This window comes from Chelmon rostratus, chromosome 1, assembly GCF_017976325.1.
Source record: "Chelmon rostratus isolate fCheRos1 chromosome 1, fCheRos1.pri, whole genome shotgun sequence".
Taxonomy (NCBI): domain Eukaryota; kingdom Metazoa; phylum Chordata; class Actinopteri; order Chaetodontiformes; family Chaetodontidae; genus Chelmon; species Chelmon rostratus.
This window is the reverse complement of record NC_055658.1, coordinates 23,070,105-23,090,853: the sequence shown is the minus strand read 5'-3', so window position 1 is coordinate 23,090,853 and position 20,749 is coordinate 23,070,105. Positions and strand designations below refer to the sequence as shown.

General features: G+C 44.9%; 1 protein-coding gene across 1 annotated transcript in view; it reads right to left on the bottom strand.

The window, feature by feature from the left end:
• The window catches only part of igdcc4 (immunoglobulin superfamily, DCC subclass, member 4), a 41,625-nt gene extending 23,119 nt beyond the window's left edge, over positions 1 to 18,506 (bottom strand). Inside the window, exons 1-2 of the mRNA XM_041941208.1 lie at positions 18,440 to 18,506; positions 2,662 to 2,976 (exon numbers count right to left, since the gene is read on the bottom strand). Coding sequence (XP_041797142.1) covers positions 2,662 to 2,976; positions 18,440 to 18,506 — 382 coding nt within the window. The remainder of the gene's footprint in view (positions 1 to 2,661; positions 2,977 to 18,439) is intronic.
• Positions 18,507 to 20,749: the final 2,243 nt, after the last annotated feature.

The following is a 20,749-nucleotide window of genomic DNA, read 5'->3' as shown; positions in this document are numbered from 1 at the left end:
AGCTACTGTAACGTGTGTGCAACATGAAAATATCTGTTTCTAATTTACAGTGCACTGCTACTTTAAACTTTAGTAATGTGCTCAATTCGGTCAGTTTGGACATGCCTTTTTTTTTAAGTAAAACATTTCAGCTTGGAAATGTTCCTATAGCGTTAGACGTACTTGAAGCGGCATTTCTCATCGTGAAAAGTGATTCTCCTCGTCCCCTTTTCATCTTTTAATAAGCGTGGGGTGCACAGAGTTGTAAATTTGTTTGTATGCATTCATTCTAAGCTGCCTCGAGATAAGAAGGTATGAAAATGATGTGACTCTCACGTGAGTTGAAAATAAAGAAGCAGAGGTGGCCTACACTGAGATGGAAACACCAAATACTCTAAAGAAAAAAACGTGTGCCAGGAAACACGCAAAATATCCATCTCTGAAGGTTGATATGAAAAGAAAATGTATGGTTCTACAGCGTCCTTTGTAAATGAAGACGAAAAAATGAAGCTATGAGCAGCTTGTTTGTATGGAGGAGAGAGCACTCTTCATGGTTATGACATCAGCTAAAGCTGGTAGGAATTAGGAAATATTGACATTCACCTCAGCAGCCTCATAACGAGAAAGGTTAATTGCTCTAATTAAAATTAAAAGCTGCTTTTTTTCCCACCATCATTTACCCGTGGATGTGTTTGGGAAACGTAATGTGCACGCTGTGCGCCGCCTCTGGCATTTTGCCGAGAGGAGAGTGAGTTCGGCACTGAAATACTGTAGACCTATTTCCATTTTTTATCCGCAGTTAAATAGGGAGCAGGTCTCTCTCGCCGTCTCTCTCCCTCTCTGACACATTCACATGCTTTCAGACAAGGCCACATGCATCATATACTGCGACAGGGGAAGTGGAGCAGGTGGGTTTCGTTGTGTGCTTTCACAGACGTGATCTCTGCTCATTCTCTCTTACGTCTCATTGCTGCTGCTGAAGACGCGGTAGGAAATGAGAACGTCCGCTCAATGTCAATGTCGAGGCGGTTCGGCTTCGACCTCCTGCGCGCCGCTCGCATCTATCTCATAGCTTCTCGCCGCTGATTTAATTCAAAAACCGCGTCTACACACACGCAAACTGAAGGTCATTCTTAATGGTCTCTGAAGCCTTTTCCTTTCACCATCACCACAAACTCTCTTCAGCCATTTCCGCCTTCCCACCATTCATCCAATACCCCCCCTCCTCCCTCCCCCTTACTCCTTATTGTCCCTCAAACAAGAGATCCTCATAAATAGGCATGTGACAGCTGACAAAAGCGGGGGCATCCACAAAGGATACTGTCTCATTTTACACAAAGCTAATGACTAAATAAAGACTACCACTTACGAGTGTGAGAGAAAGAGGCCTCCTTGGAGGGGCGATTAAATAGCTACAGCCTGTCCTCTCATCCCTCACACACGCATCTTCCTGCTCATTTCTCTCATTTCCACCCACCTTTCCTCCTTTCCTCTGTGCCTTTTAGCAGACTGTTGTTTAAGAGGGTACCTGTTCCCAGGACAATTGTTAACGCTCCACCAGAGGAGTGTCCAATCTGAAGCCAAGGGGAATCAAGTTCACCTCCATCCATGCGAGGAAATTCCCTTGACAAATCTGACGAATAACGTTGCTCTGTGTGCGGTTGTGTGTGTGTGCATACCCAACTTAAAGCTTTAAAAAGAGGAATTAGCGTGTTGTGTGTGTGCATTAGTGAAACGTGTCCTTCACAATAGCCCAAGGTGAAAACTATCTTGTTTTACCCGAGCGAGAGTGAAAAAAAACCCAAAGATATGTAATTTACTGTCACAGAAGCAAATATCTACATCTGAGAAGCTGGAATCAGTAAGCTTTGAGCCTTTTTACGTAAAAATATGATTGATTTAATGATTAATCCAATATCATTGCTAAGTTGACGCTATTCTGTCAGGCATCGTGATGATACACTGGGCAACTTTTCAGAGTAAGCCGTCCAGCAAAAGGTGATATATCAAGGCACAGAAAGTATGTCCTATTTCCTACAAACAAGCTCTTTCTATGTTTCTTTTTATTATGACATTCATCCTGAGCAGTCTCATAATGAGAAAATGACTTAATTGGTCTACATTTCTCTTGAAAAACCCAAAGATATTACATGAGACAATATAAAAACTGAATAACACATCAGAAAGGCTGGAACCAGTAAATGTTTTTATCTAAAAAAAAAGGCCCTAAAATGATGAATCCATTATCATAATCATTGTAGATTTATTTTCTGTTGATCGGCTAATTGATCAATGTGCTCATCATTTCAGCTGTACTCTATTCGCTTCATTATTTTTTATTCCAAAGCTGCTCCAAAGCTGCTAATGAGAAATGTGTCCATCAATCTATCCATGAACACTCTACACTTGGGAATTGGAGTGTATCCCAGCATGCATTGGGTGAAAGGCAGAATTCAACTGGCCAGTCTATCAGGGCTGCAGAAAGACAGACACTCATGTTGCATCTATGCACAATTTTGAGCTTCCAGCTATCCTAAGGCCCGACTTTTGCAGCGTGCAAGCTTTGACTGGCAGTCATTTTGGCACATTTCACAAATCCAAAAACAAACGCCACACTGTGAAGTTATACACAAGCATGCTAGAGCTCTGCATTGCTTCAAAGTCTAGATGCTGGATACCTACTTGCTAGGAGAACATTTACTGTCCGGCTGGTCAAGGCTCCAAGTGCGCTGGAACTCACACAGCTGTAGCCACCCTCCACGCCCTGCGGAGGGTGGCCATCCTTAGAGAGGGGCAGCAGGAGGAGGGATCCATTGGCCAAATTCTGCAGGGAGTCGCCCCCCTCCAGAGGCAGAGGCTGGCCATCCTGAAGCCAGGTGACATTGAAAGGCGCATCGCTGGCCCCGAGGTTGCAGTCCAGCAAGAGAGGTAAACCTGGCTCCAACACTACATGGCTGGGCCCAGCCCCGCAGCTCAGCTCCACTGAAACAGGCTTTTCTGTGTGGGACAAAGAAAGAAGTTTATTAATCATGCTCCTGTACCTGCAGCAGTCGATATTATTCTTTAATCTAAAAAAAAGTGTTGCAAAATGATCACTTTCTGACCCGTTTGACAGCCTACCAAAGCCTCACTGCAACCCTCTGCAGGAACCTCTTTACTACATTCACACACACACACACACAGCTCAACTATAAATTTAATATTGCACTTGGTGGTCAATGGTCCAAATATTCATACATTTGTGCCATTTGTCATTTTTTTGCTATTTTGGTCTACACTATCAATTTCAGCCTTTGGCAATTTGTCATTTTACAGTATAACCTCAATAAAATCAATAGTGTTGGCAGCACGGATGGATAGAGGTAGTGCATTCCAGAGGCAGGGTGTTATGGGGACAGAGAGGAGGCCAGAGGCGAAGGAGGAGGAGGAGGAAGAAGAGGAGGAGCTCTGAAAATTAAATGGGTGCAGGGGCCATGAAGGGATTTGTATGTCAGCAGCAGGACATTAATGTCAGTGAGAAGGAGGGGAAGTCCTGGAGTTAGAGGTTGATGAGTTGGTGTGAAATGAGCAGCGGAGCAGATGCTGTTGTTCAACCCCAGCAAACTCCTTTTTCAAGTGATCAGTATTTTATTAAATGCAACACACAAGAGCACATTCTTCACCCACATGTTTTAAGACTGCTATTTTCTTTAACTCCTGTCTTTGTGCTCCTGTATCTCACCTACACAGTTGGTATCATTTCTGTGTGTTTGCCTCCGTTGTACAACAGTAGGAATTCAGCTCTGCGAAGCACAAGATGGAAGGAGAAAAGAGTGAAGCATAGCAGAGCATCTTAGGAGAAAAGAGAAATAATGGAAAAAGCAAAGGGAGAGAGATGAAAAGGACTCGACACTGAGGACATATTCTTTGCATTTTTTCTTTGTGAGTGGACAAAAAAGTTGCACAATCAGAGCAAGCTACCAGAAAAACCCTGTAAATTAGACACTAAACTTTTTGTGCTCATGTGAAGGGCATCAACATTTTTACGCTCGCATTTTATTAAGGACGAGGTGAAAATCACACCTTTCAAAAGTGCCACAGTCAGACGCAAAGGTACAGTGAGCTGCGACCTGTACAGCAAATGATGTATTCCTTCATCACCATCTCCACATTAGCGCATTTCAATATCAGCAATAATGTAATAATGCCACATGTCAATAAAAAATGATTTAGCTTTGGTTCTGTCTCCACCGATTTAGCAGCGTTGGAGCTTCAGTGAGTTACGTCGTACTGCTTTGAAAACCTTTCTACTCGCACTGTCTGACCTCCAGTATGAACAATCCTGGCTTTGTTTCGTGCTCTCAAGTGCAGCCGCCATTACCGCGGTGGCGAAGTCAACAACGGCAAAAGCAGAGACCCCTGGGCAGTTGATGGTCACCCCCTCAGTCAGATGAAGGTATAACTCGCTACCTTGTCGTGGAAATAATCGCACTTAATTGATTTCTTGCGCTGCAAAATCAGAAATGCACAACACCGTAAACGCTGACCGTCGGCTGCAGCTCAGTCTAGCGGTGCCTGGTCGGTGCTGCTGTGCTCCGAATGTAAGCGAAACGATAGATTTAATGGGACACAGGCTTTTACTTTTTGTTATTTCCAAAGTCTCAGCTTCAGCAAGATATCTAACCAATTTTCTGTAGTCGACATGTGAAAGGTTGTCCTGGATCTCTGTGACAGATTTCCTGGCAAAAGCACTTAGAGGCGAATTCCTTTGCATATGTTTCAGTGTTACACACAGGCTTATTACTGTACCTGTGCAAGTAATATCGTTTAAACTTCACTTCCGTACTTCAGTTGACAAATCCCTTTGTGAATTCAGCTTAGAAACACTAGGCACACACACACACACACTCAGCAAGGTTTCTTTCTGCTTCTCTTTCTCCGACGGATTAATTAAGTTAATGGGAGATGAATTTTTTTCCTTGATTAAATGAGGCCTGACCCCCCACCATCACTTTCTGATGAAGAGGCTGGGTAATGCTGAGAAAGGCTACACAGCGCTCTGGCGTGCCCACACACACACACACACACACACACACACACACACACACACACACACCTGCCATGGAGACAACATAAACACGCATGAACACACACACACACACTCAAACCCCATACAAACAGCGACACATGCAGGCACACACGTGAAGAACAGCGGAAACCGCTCGCAATCCTGTGCGCCAACACACACTGACGCAGATCACCTCCACGGCTCCTCTCTTCCTCTCTCCCATTTCAACTAATTAGGTCTCATTAAGTCATTAAAACGTTAGCAGCCATTTCCCAGCTCCCTGCCAATGATTTCACTTGGCGAGAGGTGGAGATCATTCTGCGTTGGGGATGGAAGCCATTACGCCTCACAAAACTGGAGAGGAGGTGTGATGAGGAACATGCAAAAAAAAATGACAAAGAAAGCAGGAAAATGCTAATTTTCTTTTACACACATTAACTTGTGTAAAATGAATTATGTCAGAAGACGAAGTAAAGCATAAAAAATATCCAACCTAGAAATTTCACTGAAACATTTTCAGAGCCGGGGACCAGCGTGACCTACTATCCTTTAAAAAGGAGGCAACGTAAGCATATCACATATATCAGCTAGTGGCTATTTCATGTGGGAATAATACACTTTACATCCACACACACATTCACACCAGGAAGCTCGACATACCCTAGATTTGCGGCCATGTGCACACACACATTCACGCACTAACATGTACGCACACACCCACTACAACACACACAGACGCATGCACGCCCACGCGGTAACTGTCAGTGTCTCATGGGGACACAATGTGGTGAAGAGGAGGGATCTGTGAAGTGGCCATTTTGCCATTTTACTGTACAAGTGTGTGTGTGTGTGTGTGTGTGTGTGGGTGGGGGGGGGGGGGGGGGAACAGGGTGCACTCTGGGATGTAGTCGCGGCTGTGCGATCTTACTGAGCTGTAGTGAATGGATTGTGGTGGCACCGCGCCAAGCGGTTCATAGCTTACTCTAAGTAGAGAGAGGACAGCGGTTTACAAAGGGGAGAGGGGATGAAAAAAGGCCGTCAGACAACAGGAGACAAAGACAGAAAAAGTCAATAAATGACAGAGTGACAATTTTAACTACTTATCATAACAGCTTCCTAATTGCTCCAATAACAGAAATTAGGAAAAAGTAACAATGATTCCCAAGACTTTTTTTCTTTTTTAATTAAATCACATGTTTGATGTGCCTTCATACCACTGCTTCAAATGGACAGACTGGAGACTGATATACAGTGATGGGGAGTAATCAGGTTAAATTAAACTTGTGGTTTAACTACATTTTGCACTAGCTTGCTGGTAGTTCAGTTACACTCATATTCACATAGTGATTCAAGCAGTTCATTACTTTTTGCATTATTTTGTGTAGACAACTACAGAAACTACAAACAATCTCGGGCCATAAAAGGAAAAGAATTACTTTTCTCCGTATTTATTTCACTGCTTCTTCTCCACTGTAACTGAACTCCCCTCTGACCAGTCCCGCACCCTTTTTCTCTTATCCCGGGTGCAGTGAAGGCATGCCCAGGCAATGCATTCATCGGGCAGCCACCGCCACACACTTGACCTCTGTGGAGTGCATGTGCAAACAGCGTATTTTATTTTAGTGTTTTGGTTTTTGCATGGCCTGTGAAGTGGGCGCTTTTTGCAATGAACTCGTGGTATTATATTTTATTATAATTTCGCATCACATGCACATTGTCAAATTGATCTCTTTGTTGAAGAAGTACTTTAGCAGCTTTAGTTAACCAAACAAGATTTCTCCCTTGAGTAGCACTGCTGTTGTTCAACTTCTTCCACTGTGAAGTAATTGGTAGCTAGGAAAGCTATGGTTTAAAAAAAAAAAAAACGCACACAGACAAAGAGGCAGACTTGGAAAAGGGAGAAAAGGCTGGGGAAATGGAGAAGGCAGGAGGAGGGCAGCGCTCTCGATACCATCAACACTTATTCTGCTAGTCCATTTCTGTTAATGGATCACCTATTCACAAAACGTGTGGGAGAACAGAAGGAGAGAGAGGAGTAGGAGGAGGAGGAGAGCGCCCCGGCACAGTGAATATTTCACCCGGCCCGGCTCGCTGTCAACAGAGGCTGGACACCCCGTGACCCGGAGGCCACAGCTCAGGTTTCCACAGCCTCTCTGCCGAAGCTATACAATAGCCTACCTCAGGCCTTTCAGGAACCAGAGATACACACAAAGAGGCTCGGCTAAAAGAGCCCAAAAACTGGTGTTTCGTGTAATGAACTGAATTTTTTTCACCCGATGCTGATTCCCAGTAATAAAATATGTTGCAGTTTGTTGCTGTTTTCAGGGAATTGTTTCTGTGCTGCTGCTGCTGCTGCTACAACTCCAAGACAAATTTCACCACACTTTATACTTTCTTCATAAGACAGTCATACATTTCTGTCAGATCCATGTCTTTGTAGACCCAAACAAAACATCCTCTGCACAGTTATTACACAGGCTCCAGGCTATAAGCGCTTGGCTTTTATGTATTTCTATAACAAAAACAAAAGACGACATTCAAACATGATGAACCCACAGCCGTGCTAGCAGCGGCGCGGCTATGCTTAGGTGCTGTGCTTTGAGCTAAATGCTAACATCAGCGTGCAAACGAGAATGCTAACATGTTGATGTTTACCAAGTATGGTGTTTACCATATTCTCCATCTTAGTTTATTGTGTTAGTATGCTAACATTAGCAAGTTGGGGCCGCTAGGAATTAGTTTTACCTGATGATGGAGAGAGTGAAATTATAGCAATCGACCCTAGGGGAATATGGATATCTTTACCAACATTCATGGCAATCCATCCAATGACCTCATGGTGGCGCTAGAGGAAAAGTCAGGGGATCCCTAAAGTCAGTAGACTTGATCCTCTGGGAACCCTGAATGTCTATGTCTGCATGAAATCTCATGGCGATCCATTCAATAGATGCTGAGGTATTTCAATCTGGACCACAGTAGTGTGTGTGATGCAGCGCCACCCAAGACAGTTGTGATTGGATAAAGAAATTCAAGGCAGGGCCCTTTCTCCCCTGTACAGCCAGACCTTTTCTCCAGCACTGGCACAGCGCTGTGGAGATGATCAGGCGAGACACTGGCGCACAGACACCGCCGTCCTAAGAACTACACCGCACGAGTACTATAGTGTTGCATGAACAAGTGCCAGATCTGCTGAAAGAGGTCACAACCTTAGAAAGGTGAATGAAGAGGGATGAAGGTGAAAAACGGAAAACGACGATACAAGGGACCTGGAATAACAGAATGAAATAGAGAACTGAGCAGTGCAGGCAGGATTAGGGCAGCCTTGAGACTCCACAGAAAGAGAGCAGCAAAATGTGACGCTTTTGTGAAGAGGGACCACGAAAGCACTCAAAAGCAGCGATAACCAGATTGCCTTGTACCTCCTGCTAGATTGACACAGCTGCAGTGGATAATTGCTCGGAGTCCTGAAGGATGTTGTAGTGTATCGTACATGTAGGTAGTACTGTACTTGTACTAAATACAGCCTGAGTGGACAGGGACAGATGGTCTGATTGATAGCACTGGGCAGTTTCCAGAAGGAAAACTCCTCTGTTTGTGTGTGTGTGTGTGTGTGTGTGTGTGTGTATGTGTGTGTACCACAAACCAGACTTCAAATCAAGCTCAACTAGTGCTCGCCTGCTGTTTCAGGTGGTTTTATGAGCTAATTCAATTATTTTTACATCAAAAGCAATATAGCTAAAAAGACAGCCCCACCACTTACATGAGCTTGCAGCCAAAAAACTACCGAATCGATATCCAGAAGCCACAGTTGTGATAATCTGAGCAGAGAAGCAGCTAGCGATAAAGCCTGCTGGGAGGTGGGGGCTCTCAGGTTTCGGTATGTAGGTGGAAATGCCTGTGTAATAACAAAAAAATGGAAAGTCTCACTGACAGACACACTCCACTACTGTCTAAATATTTAGGCTTTCAAGTAGCAGGTTCTTCTCTGGCTTTCCGTGTTTAAAATTGTTCCGTGAGCATCAGGTTCCCTCTGTGAAAAAAGCCAATAGAAGCACACATTCAGCCCTCCTCGTCAGTCTTCAATCGCTTTGACGGCGAATGAAAACTCTATTTACTAGTTAAGCAAAGCTGCATACAGCGGGCCCAACGTTTCACTGAACCCGCAGCGAGGTTGTGAGTCACCCCACAATCTGAACAGCTGCCGCGTCAGGTGTTAACCGTTCCAGCTGTGTTTCCTCCCGTGACGATACAGCGGGTTCTTCTCGCACCCAGTCATCTTAACTACAAACACACACACACACACCCACACACACACACACTCTTCCAATGTCAGAAAGATGATAGGATGAATCAAAGATTGCTGTCTGACTGCAGGGATTGGAAAGTTGAGTGAGGTTGCATGCATACAGACAGGGCCGCAAAACGAAGGTCTGCACCTTTTTCTCTGACAGAAAACTGTTTCCAGCTTCTTTAAAAATGAAGTGTTATTCGGCTGCTCGGCCCTGCAGACCCCTGGGCTCTAGATTAAGAGGCATATTGCTAATCTTTAATTTGAAACCAACAAATCTACATTATTACCATCTAATTACCTCCCAAAAGCACACTTGACATTTTAAGATGAAAAAGAACAGATGATTTTGTTCAATTAATCAATTGGTTGTTTGGTCTATGAAATCAAAGAGTGAAAAGTGCTCATCCCGATTTCTGAAAGGCCAAGCTGACATATTGAAATTGCTTTGTCCAACCCACAGTAAAAACAAACAAAACCCCCAAAAGATGTTAAATCTAGTGTCACAGAGGACACATCTGAGAAGGTGGAAACAGTGAATTTGGGGCATCTTTGCTTGAAGAACGACTTAAACCGTTCTTCTAACATCAAAATAATTATTTTTCTGTCTATCAAAATTAATCGCTTCAGTTCTAAATAATAACCAAACTTGCATAATGAAACCTCTCTGAGATCTTCTGTGTTGGTCAACCTGCCTTTGAACCTATCACACAGTGCTCGGCTGTAGAAACCCTCTACTGTCCAACATCTGCTAGTTTTAATAATAAAACTTGTGTGTGTCCATGTGTTACATAGTAACGAACCACAAACTTGACATTTACACTCGAAATCGTCGATCATAGAGTGACCCTCTTCCCGAAGCCAGCAGGACAACAAATGGCATGAAAGTGTACAATGAAAAAAAAGAGGGGCTGTGGTGAGACAAACATGGCTCCTGTGTCCCACTGTGTGTTACAAGGGGGGGGAAAGGGAGCAGAACAGAGAACGGGGGAGAGAGAATGCAAGAGGGGGCGTACCAGTGCAGTCCCTCATGCCTCCTGCTCTATGTACAGTGCTCATTCATCCCAGCCTGGCTTCGTCCAATCACAGTGTAGCGTTCCTGCATGCAGGGCCTCCCAGCAGCATGGGGCCTCCACATGGCCATATCAAGTGCCAGGCCCACTTGCATGAGTCAACAAAGCGAGCAATAAAACTAACATGGGAGTAACATGGGAGATCCAAATCAGAATCTGTTCATTCACGCAGCAGCACAATGAATGTAGAGGAATTTGTGAGGGGAACATTGGAGCATGAGGCAGTTTACTGCTAATGTAAAGGTCCCCTGTATGTAGAGACTAATGCAGGACGATGGGACATACAGTACATGGGGAAAATAGACAACGGGAACAGTCTAAAAACATCCCCCTCTTACTCCAGTCTGCTCTTTGAAGTGAGGCACACATACAATTCTGTCTAACGGTCGTGCGCAAGGATCAGGGTTGAGCATCTCACACAAGGTCAGGATGATGAATGAGACTGCTATGTGACACTACCTGGCACGTGCACTGATGAAGGGCACGCCGCACAGAGGGGGTTCACATATTATGCTCACACTGGGGCGCTCAACAATGACATTTTCCATCACTGATGTGAGAGAGATGTGCTGTGATCTTTCAGTAATATGCCGCATTTGAATGAGAACTAAAGGGTGCGTGTGTGTGTGTGTACTCACTGTGAATGCACAAATCACACGTGTTCAAAAGATTCATGTGTGTGTTGCATGATGGTTACACATGACGTGATTAATCCGGGTATGAAGTCTACCGCTGCAGTCTGCAGCCTTCTACTGTATGCATGCACTCATCAGTATCTCATCATCGTAAAGCTACACTATAACTTGGGTGTGAGATATTTATATGTGTCCCCACACATTCTTACCTGAATGGCCACCTTCAGTGTAACTCCTCAGCTCTCATGTGACCAAGCAGATAGCCCACAGAGGAATGGAAGGAATGTGCATGCAGGTTAGTTGACCGTGTGAGCGCAGCCAGAATGCTGCTTCTCTCTCTCACACACACACACACATACACAGAATGATGAAATTACACTGGTAGAAAGAATAAAAGCCAAAGTAATGAATACAAATGTCAGGGAGAAATCAAGTTGCACCAGGCATAAAGAGTGCAAGAAATGGACTTATTACAGACATACCATCTTCAAAAATCCAAAAGTCCACTGCTATACGGGGCTGATTTACTGCCTCCCTTTGATGTCAGGCAACCTCACTTCACAAAACATTGCTGCAGCTTCAATCTTGTAATGTTTACATGAAGATGATGTTCAAGGCTACCACCACTGTCAATGGAGTTGGGGCTATGGATAGAACAAGTGCTGTGATTTAAATGAGGCTATGAGCAGGCCTTGGACTGAGGGTAGTGCTGGCTAAGGCGCTAAGCTTTCTCAGATAATATACTGTTCACCACCTTCACTGCAGCTGTGACCCCACTCGGAGCGTCATCTCAAATGACATCATGTAAAGTTATCAATTACACTCTATGGCAAACCTCAGTGACCTAGCAGGCTCCCGGGATGAAACGCACAATCCATCTGAGTTGCATCATTGCAGCAGCAATATCTATTTGTGCTCGTCAGATCAAGGAATTAACAGATAGCAGCCTTACCGCTGATATCTGTATGCAACAGTGGAGCAACTCAGCTGTTTTGGAGGAATATTACTATAGATCCTGTAGGGCGGCCCTCTGTAATGCAAATGATCTGCCAGTTTTATGTTGGCGTCATCTGCAAAGTACTGCCTCGTAACATTTTTGTAACATCTTCTACCTGGCACAGGTGTGAACGAAAGTAGATACATTGTTAGTAACGGCATGCTCACTCTTACATGTGACATTGTTCACAGTGTGCAAATCACGCGCAGAAGAGGTGAAGCTTCACATGCTGCAACCTGTAAGATTTCAGTCTGAAGAGTGACTTTTACGAGCTGTGCAAGCTAGTCTACTTTTATTGTGAAAAAAATGGCTGGAAATTGGTCAGAACATTTCTCCTGCAGATTAACAATATCGCACCTCATACTTGGCTTGTCTCGTTTAGGATATCTGAATGTATTTGTCTGTTTCATTATACTATTATAATCTCTGACAAAGGTTTTAGACTTTAAAGAAATTAAGCAACCACTCAGTGGCTCACAAGGTTGTATTTTCAGATGGAGGCCATGCTATTCACAACTAACATAATAAATTCAACACAATAGTTTGAACATCCCATGAGAGCTCATCATTTGAAGTCATAGCCGAACAAATCGAGCTCGAAACTTCTTCTCCTTTCATAAAAACACGTCTGGGTTTAAGATTGCCCCTGTAGCAGCATGAATAGGCGCACACAGGGCACCATAAAAATCAACATATTCACTGCACAAATATACCCAGCTGAAACTCAGCCCAGGGCATCTTTAAATAATATGCATCCTAATTTAGCATGGACTCTCTGGGGAGAGGATCAAGATGCACTCACAAATCGCAGCTGACACACCCACGCTTACACACAAGCACGCAGGCACACAGGGTGAATGTACCTCAGTAGACACAAACGCGCACACACATGAAGATGCTTAATTTACCGCTAATGTGAGCTATTCTCCACCGGCGCCGCTGTCCGACGAGCTCTGGATTTAAGTCTCGCGGGACCTGTGTCTGTGGGTGTGTGTGTGTGTGTTCACAGAAATACTGAAAGGGTGCTATAGGTTTGGGCCCCAGCAACACGAACAGCTCAAACACAGTCATTCAAAGTGCAATCAACATGAATCATCATTTACACGGCAAATAAATGAGAAAAGCAATTATATGAGGTCGTTAAAGTGGTGTGTTGATGAAGAGGAGATTATCTTTTCATCTGTCGCAGGACATGGAAGAAGGACCTCAAACACCACCTGCACAGGCACATTTTCTGGTGACCTGATTATTAGACACATGAGTGGTTACAGTAAAGGCAAGTCATTCTACAGACAGCATGCATCCCTCTGCAAATTCAATGTTGAATATTCTGTAGCTGCCACTATACAGGAGGTTGAACAGCTGGCCCTCCGGTGTAGACACAACAAACTGGAGCTGAACACACTCTAAACATTACAGATGACAGTCGAGTTCGGGAGGAGACATGGATGACAACTCTGAGGGGACCTGAAGATGGAGACCAACACTGACTCCATCTTCCTGCAGTGGCTAAGTCTGTCCAGTGTATAGCAGCTCTGTGTTTGTTTGTTTGTGCCACTGACCACCCCTAATGTGTGAATGCACACTTGGCTGACAACTTGACTCACACACACTTGGGCCTCATGAACTGGCGCCACCAACACCAGGACTTTAAAGCCTCTCATAGCAACCGCATAACTCAAGCCATTTGGTCGCTACCTGCCCAGTATGAAATGTATTGTATGAGAGACAAGGTGACCAAAGCGGCTGAGGAAGCGAATCAAGCATTAACATTTTTCAACATTTAGGAGACCAAATGGAGGCCCGATTAAAAAGGTGGTTTGAAAAGAGGACTCCGATCAGGTGCTGCTTTGTTTCTGCCGTGAGCGTTACACGGTGTTAGCCACAGGAATGCGAGGAGAGAAAAGGGCTCGCTGCTACCCACAGCTGTTGCGCTTTCTATGGCAATTTCAAGCTGCCATAATGACACCAATGTTAGAGTTTGTTATCTCATAGGTTTGTGTTTTGTTGGAGTTTGTCACACAGTCAATTACTTATTAGCACACACATTTCAGCATTAGGTCTGCTCAACTTGACGTCGCTCTGGCGTTTTGACACTCCTCGCTTGACGGCAATGTAATTGAAGTAAACATGGAAGCAGGAGAATGCAAGAACGGAAAAATAATGTGCGTCGGGCTGAAATGGCTGTTAAAAGTCACGCAGGCCGACGCTGTCACGCAGAATAAGACGGTGATATGACCGCACTGTGCTGCAAAGTGAAATGTGTGCATTTTGTGCTGAAAACTTCGCTCATAACTGTGCTCAGGCTTCTTTTTTTAAAAGTGATACAAAGTTTGCAACACACCAGCCTCGCTGGATTCAAAATATCTTCCACTGACACTGTGCCAAGACGAACATGTAACCCCTTGTGTAACTTTACATCTCCATGATATTTAAGCTAGAGAATGGACTTTGGCCCAGAGTACCCTGGTGCAGTGTGTGGAATAAATGGTTGACTCAAAAAAGCACTACCCTCCCACCACTATGCCTAATACTGCACGGGGTCACTTCAGCAGTGGGATTCCTACAGGCTAATTTGTTTCCTTGGGTGTTCAGCCGACATATTAACTTTGGATGAAACAAGCAGCTGAGATGACCCCAGCTGACCTGAGAATATTGGAAGAATAACTGTGTTTTTTCCCCTTGCACAGTAACTGGGGGACTAGATGTTCAGCTGCAGAGATATCCATCAATTTCACAATAAAGGAATGTAATTTAATCCTTGCCAGAGCTGCAATCACACAGAGGTAGTTAAAGGTGAGTACAAAGGAAGCTAAAAATAAGCCATCAACAGTGTGGTGATGCCAGTGGGCTGGACTACAGCCTTCACAGACGTGTCAGGAGCACATGAGCAAATGCAGCTCATTCGGACACGTTTATCTGAATGAAGGTCTGCATGTATTCACTTAGGTACAGGGTGTTGCATCAAGTGAGCTCAATCAACACTTGCTGGTACAGATGAAATGACAAGTAGGACTGAGAGGAGATGCTAAATAAGAGTGATTGTGGACTGTTGGACTGCTAATACAAACAATTTTCATGACAGCATAGACAAATTTGGTGCATCACGGTTAAACGGTCTCATGTGACTCTGAGCCAGTGTGGCGCCGGCGCTTCATCACGCAACTGTTGCTGTGTTTACAACTTTCACGTGCTTATAAAAAGGCCAAAGGCGTTGCAATAATCCCATTCATTTGCTCATAAAGTCTCGCAGGCGTGCAGATGTTTATTTTTTATCATGTCCATTAATAACTGTGCCGACTGTGAACACGCTGGGATGTGTTAAATGAAGCTGATGTATTTTCATTTGATCTCTAGAATGGACAGAACAAGCTCTTTGTTTGTGGATGTAGCAATGGCCCTTGACCTCAAATTCGCCCCACCAGCGCCCGCCAATTCATCCCTGTCCCAGAATCACCCCCAGCCCCCGCCCTCCAATCTCAGTTCCCACAACCACCAACACCCACAACATTCATGCTCCACTTTCTGAACCCAACAAAATGTGCACACGGAGAGGAGAAGCGTGCACGCATCCACCCGCCCTCAATGACTGTGTTGTTCACATGTCTTGATTATTTAGTAATAAAACATGATGGAAGTCTAATCTCTTCATTTGATCATGAAGCATGATGCTGCTGTCAGTGTTTTGCAGAGCTCATGAATACAAATGTTGCCTCTGCTCTGAAGCAAAACACTTTTTTTTTGATGGCAGCTCTTAAATATTTCAATGGATTTTAGTGTGTGATTTGCTTAATGTTCTTTTAGTGATTGCATAAATGTGTTATTTTGTCAATTCAAAGGTTTCCTACACAGCGTCCACATATCAAAACTGTTTGGCACCAATTTTCAAGGATTTACCGCACAGTGTAAATAAATCCATTTCCTCTTCACTCTTATCACAGACAACCTCCATCACGATCGCCTTTTACCAGCACGAGATTTCATCATCTAGATGCGATCGCCCACAGTGTGGCACTCACTCTCCTGTAAGGAGAATCCCAACGGGAGAAATTCCTTATTCTGTCTCTGCTGGAGTCTGCATGGTAATCTAACTCTATATAAATTGTATCCTCTGACCTTCTACCACTATCTCAGTTGGAAGTCATGCAGGCATACCTCTAGTCGCCTTCCTTTAAAGGCCTCTATATGCATAATTGAACAATGAATAATGGAACTTATGTGATAAAATTACAGTATATCTCAGAGGGGGTGGTGTCTACCTGGATGTGCGCACGCTAAGTACTTTAGAGTTTCTGATATATTCATTCCACTTGACGTGTCACCGCCACGCCAATCCTTGCGCACAATATTCCTTTATTTCAAATCACTGTAACAGCAGCAATCACCGCAGAGCGAGCCATAATATCAGGATGAAGCAGCAGCGTGACTACGTGCAGGCAATCTCCAGGCACAAGAGGAGGATAAAATACTGATGAGTGACACAAAGGGCAATGGCAAGCAAAGCTATGCCTTCTGCTTGCAAGAAAATCTGCCCTTACATATTTGTTACCGGAGCAGAGTCAAGACCCACAAACAAGATTATAGTAAAATGACGTAGATCTTTAAGCAGACAAATTGGACACAGGATCCATGTGAGATCTCGTGGAAAATAATAGCTTGTGTTGTATTTCCATGGGCTAATGAACCAATGCAAGATATCAGCCACAAAAGATTCCATAAGAAATTGGAGACATGTACAGGGCACAGGTAGTCAGAGGTAGTCAGGCGTGATGGTGTGCTCCTTCTCTCATCAGAGCGTGCATCAGGGGGCTGAGGCAAAACCTGCTTTATATTCTGCTTACTCTTATTACTGGGGGGACTTGGTGGGCCTGCTCCACAGTAATTGTGTGGCAATTCAAAGTAGGGCTGCAATTAACAATGTCAATTGGTAAATGTCAGAAAAATGTGAAAAACGCCCACCGTGGCACCTTTAAATTCTTTGTTTTATTTGACCATCAGTCCAAAACTCCAAGATAATAAGTTCACCATAATATACAACAAGTTAGAGCTGATGTCGGAGAAGCTGGAACCAAGTTTTAGCTTGAAAAATGACTGAATTGATTCAATCTTATTAATCTGTAATGTGCCACCTCTGTGTGTGTGTGTGTGCATGTGCGCGTGCCAAACACACATAGACAGTCCCACTTGACTGGTACTCACTTAACAGACAAACATCGACCTGTTAAGGTGTTAAAGCTCCGTATTTCAAACTTGGTGCATGAACAGCAGAGCGCTGCAGCTGTGTGAGAGGTTTATCTTCATGACAACTGGTTTCATTTCAGCCCTATTCCGCTTCCTAAACGTCTGTTCAGGGATAACGTGGACAACATACTAATTTGACTATTTTGCTTCATCGGTATTGCTCCTGGTAGCTCCTCACCTGTGGATTGTTTCAGCAACAGCCATGAAGAAACGTCCTTCCATGGGACAAAACATGCTTGCATGCATGCTCTAATGAAAAAAAAAAGTTTTGAGAAAGGAAATGCAGGGCAGGTTCGGTGCTTTTACTGTGTTCCATCTGATTTTTCTGATCCTGAAGAGCGTTTAAGTGTCTAACCTCCACTGATATTCTGCACAGGTCTTTGTCATGTAAATCTCGCAGCCACTCTTTCACCCACTCGCCGCCTGTGTGGGCCGACTTTCCTCTCCAACCAGCACGCTTCAGTCACCAGCAGTGTGTGGGGAACACAACTTCCACTGTGCATCTTTTACTATCACCCCCCCAAAAAAACATTATCCTTATAGATGATCAAGATCACGCGCAGATAAAGATGACCTCCCCTTTCCACCAAATCCTCTCACTGAACTTTCAGAGCCGGTGTCCAACACCAGGCGTCTCATGCGCGCTATTATCAAACTGCAGGGGGAAAAGTTCCCTTTTTTAATTTTTAATTGGCAAAGCAATCAACACATTTGTGCTTCTTCCACGGCGCTCGGCTCTCATCACGCACCGAGGCCGAGCCCACAATTCTTCATTACGAGCCGCATCCCCTGCCTGATCCGGAACTTCCCCGGTCGGTTCAAAGCCCTCCGGCCGCCCCGCGGCACCATTCGGGGCTGCTCCTTCAGCAACGTGCTGCAACTTCGCACCGCCGAAGCCTCGCAGCGCGTCCCGAGAGAGGCTCCACAGACATGGAGCAACAATACAACCTCAGACGCACCGGAGAGGCCACATGAGGTGAACGCGGAATACGGAGGGGACATTGCACGTACCGTGCAAGGTGCACATTCACCCAGTAGCTCTGTCGTATCTTTTTTATCACAGCCCACTTATGTTCTGAGCAACTGCACTTTAGTGTAACATGAGTGGCCCGCTGCTTCACACATGCACCCCGCTGAAAGAAAAAAAAAACATGCAGATGATTAAAGTGAGCGCTTTACCTTGCTTGGATGAACCACAAAACAGCGAAAGAAGACAGAACAGCCAAATTGTACTCTCCACCGCCATGTACAGCCTTTGATTTCCACCAGTGGGGTAGCAGCGTACGTCTATACAAGCAGCTATACCGTTATAGCGACATGCATATGTTGGAATCCGCTATTGTCTCCGCCGGTGCGTAAAGGAGTCCCTGTGAATGTTCGGCGCTCTTTGGCTAACAGTCCCCTGGCCTTCCTAACAATCAGGTCGCATTAGTCGGGGGAGAGCCGTCGTGTCTCTCGGCGCTTCAACGCCATGTTGCGAACGAATGTTAAGTGTGTGTTGGCTGCTGGTCCACACACAAACGCATGGACGCACACACGCGCGCGCGCGCACCTCCGCGCACACGCACGTTCACCAGACACTGGCTGGCTGGCTGGCTCGTCGCTGGAGTCCTGAAAAGCTGTCGGTGATTCTAACACACCCCGTCTTCCTCCTTTTTGTCCAACTCCATGCCTCCCACTAACACTTGGAAGACTCGTTCAAAGCGGATGCGCCGTGGAAACACTTGAAGTATCAAATTTGTCTAAATATATTTTACCCCAGGCGCCCCCTCTCTCTGTCTGGAGTGATGAATTCGTCAATCCCTCGCTTTCTGCTGGAGCAACACGAAGTGTGGAGCATGGTCTGGTTGCGCGGTCTTCTGTAATGACTGCAAATGTGTTGCCCTGAATGAACCCAATGTTGGAGACACTCGTTATGTTTGTGAGCACTCAGCCGTCCTGATACACGTGTTCTAGTGAAAGCCCTAATCAGGCTAAACCTATACTCTCTCATTCATATGATCGCATCAAGATATCTTTGTGCGTTTTTAGTTTCCTCCAATGCGAGCGTGTGAGCATGCGCCTTTGTTTATGCACATGCACGGACGTGTACGCATGGCTGCATAAATGCTTGTGTATAATAAAGCAGGTCTGGAGAGCGGAAAAAAATGGAGAGCAGGAGAGGCACATGTGCTCCTTGTGCAAGAACAGGCAAGAGGAGGAGGAGGAGGAGGTGGTGGTGGTGGGGATGAGGGGGGTGGCGCTGGTGGTGTGCATCCCAATCAATCAACCAGCTCGCCTCCTGCACTGAGTGCTGAGGGACCCACTGACTTTTGCACATAGTGGGAGCCAGCTGGAGCCCAGCCTTCCCACAGCAGACAAAGACTCGCCTCGTGCAGCACTCTCAGCATCACTGATACCAGCAGCATCCCCACACTCACCAGCATGCAAGGAGAGAGCAGGGGAGGAAAACACAAAGGGTGTACAAGCAGTCAGACATGCAGCTGTCTACATGTATATCAAAGCTGCTACTTGTTACACAGTAATGAACAAAGCTGTGGTCCTTTGAAGTCCCAGAGCGCCTTGTCCACTTTCTGATCTGACATCTACTCATAAATTGCTTTCTGGGATGAAAACAACGGCTATTAGAAATCATCATGGAGTCATCTCGCATCATTTGTTCATTAGTGAAACATTTGTGCTTTCAAATACAGCCCTGCTTTGCTTTTTCGAAGTGTAAGTGCTTCGCATATTGTCTGCAACACAGAGAAGAAAGACAGGCAATCATAAAAGGCTGCAATGAAGGAGTTCCCATTGGTAATAATATCTTGTCCGGCCAGATTTCTCTTCTGAGTGTATTCATTTAATACTGATTTGAGATTGATTTGAGCTGATGAAATGAAATGGGATGGATGCATTTCCCAGGTGTCTGATTAAAGCAACTGTCTGGGCCATCGGATTATGTGATTGCATTGGAAAACTAATAGCATTGCCGGGGTCCTCTGTGATTGTGGTCAAGCTGTAATTTCCCTGCCTCTCCTTTTTTTCCTCCCCAGCTCCCGTAAAATAATGAACACAACCTTCCAGCTGCTCGCAATTCACTCTACGAGAAGCACCGCGATCTGAATGCACAAGCCATCTATAAGGAATAGCTTTAGTTCATAAAATGTTGACACCTCACTATATGCTGGAGTTTTGGCTGTGAGCCAGACAAGCAGAAGTGAAAAGACTTGCGTCCTGTCAGAACCACAAAAGCTGATCCGGTGGAGGCTACGACCCGCTCTGAGCTATGTTCTTAATTATGAGTAACCTGATTCCCTTAAACCACAATCCAACTGAACATGCCGCAGCAACAGTTGAAACCCCATCTGCAATTTGTTACCCCCGACAGACATGACTGGCCGTGCACCCCGGTTGATACGTGTTATGAGATTGGTGGCTCTGTGACTGAATGTTAGTCTCTCATTATTACCATATTTAAAGCAGTTTTGCACAAGATAAAAAACAATG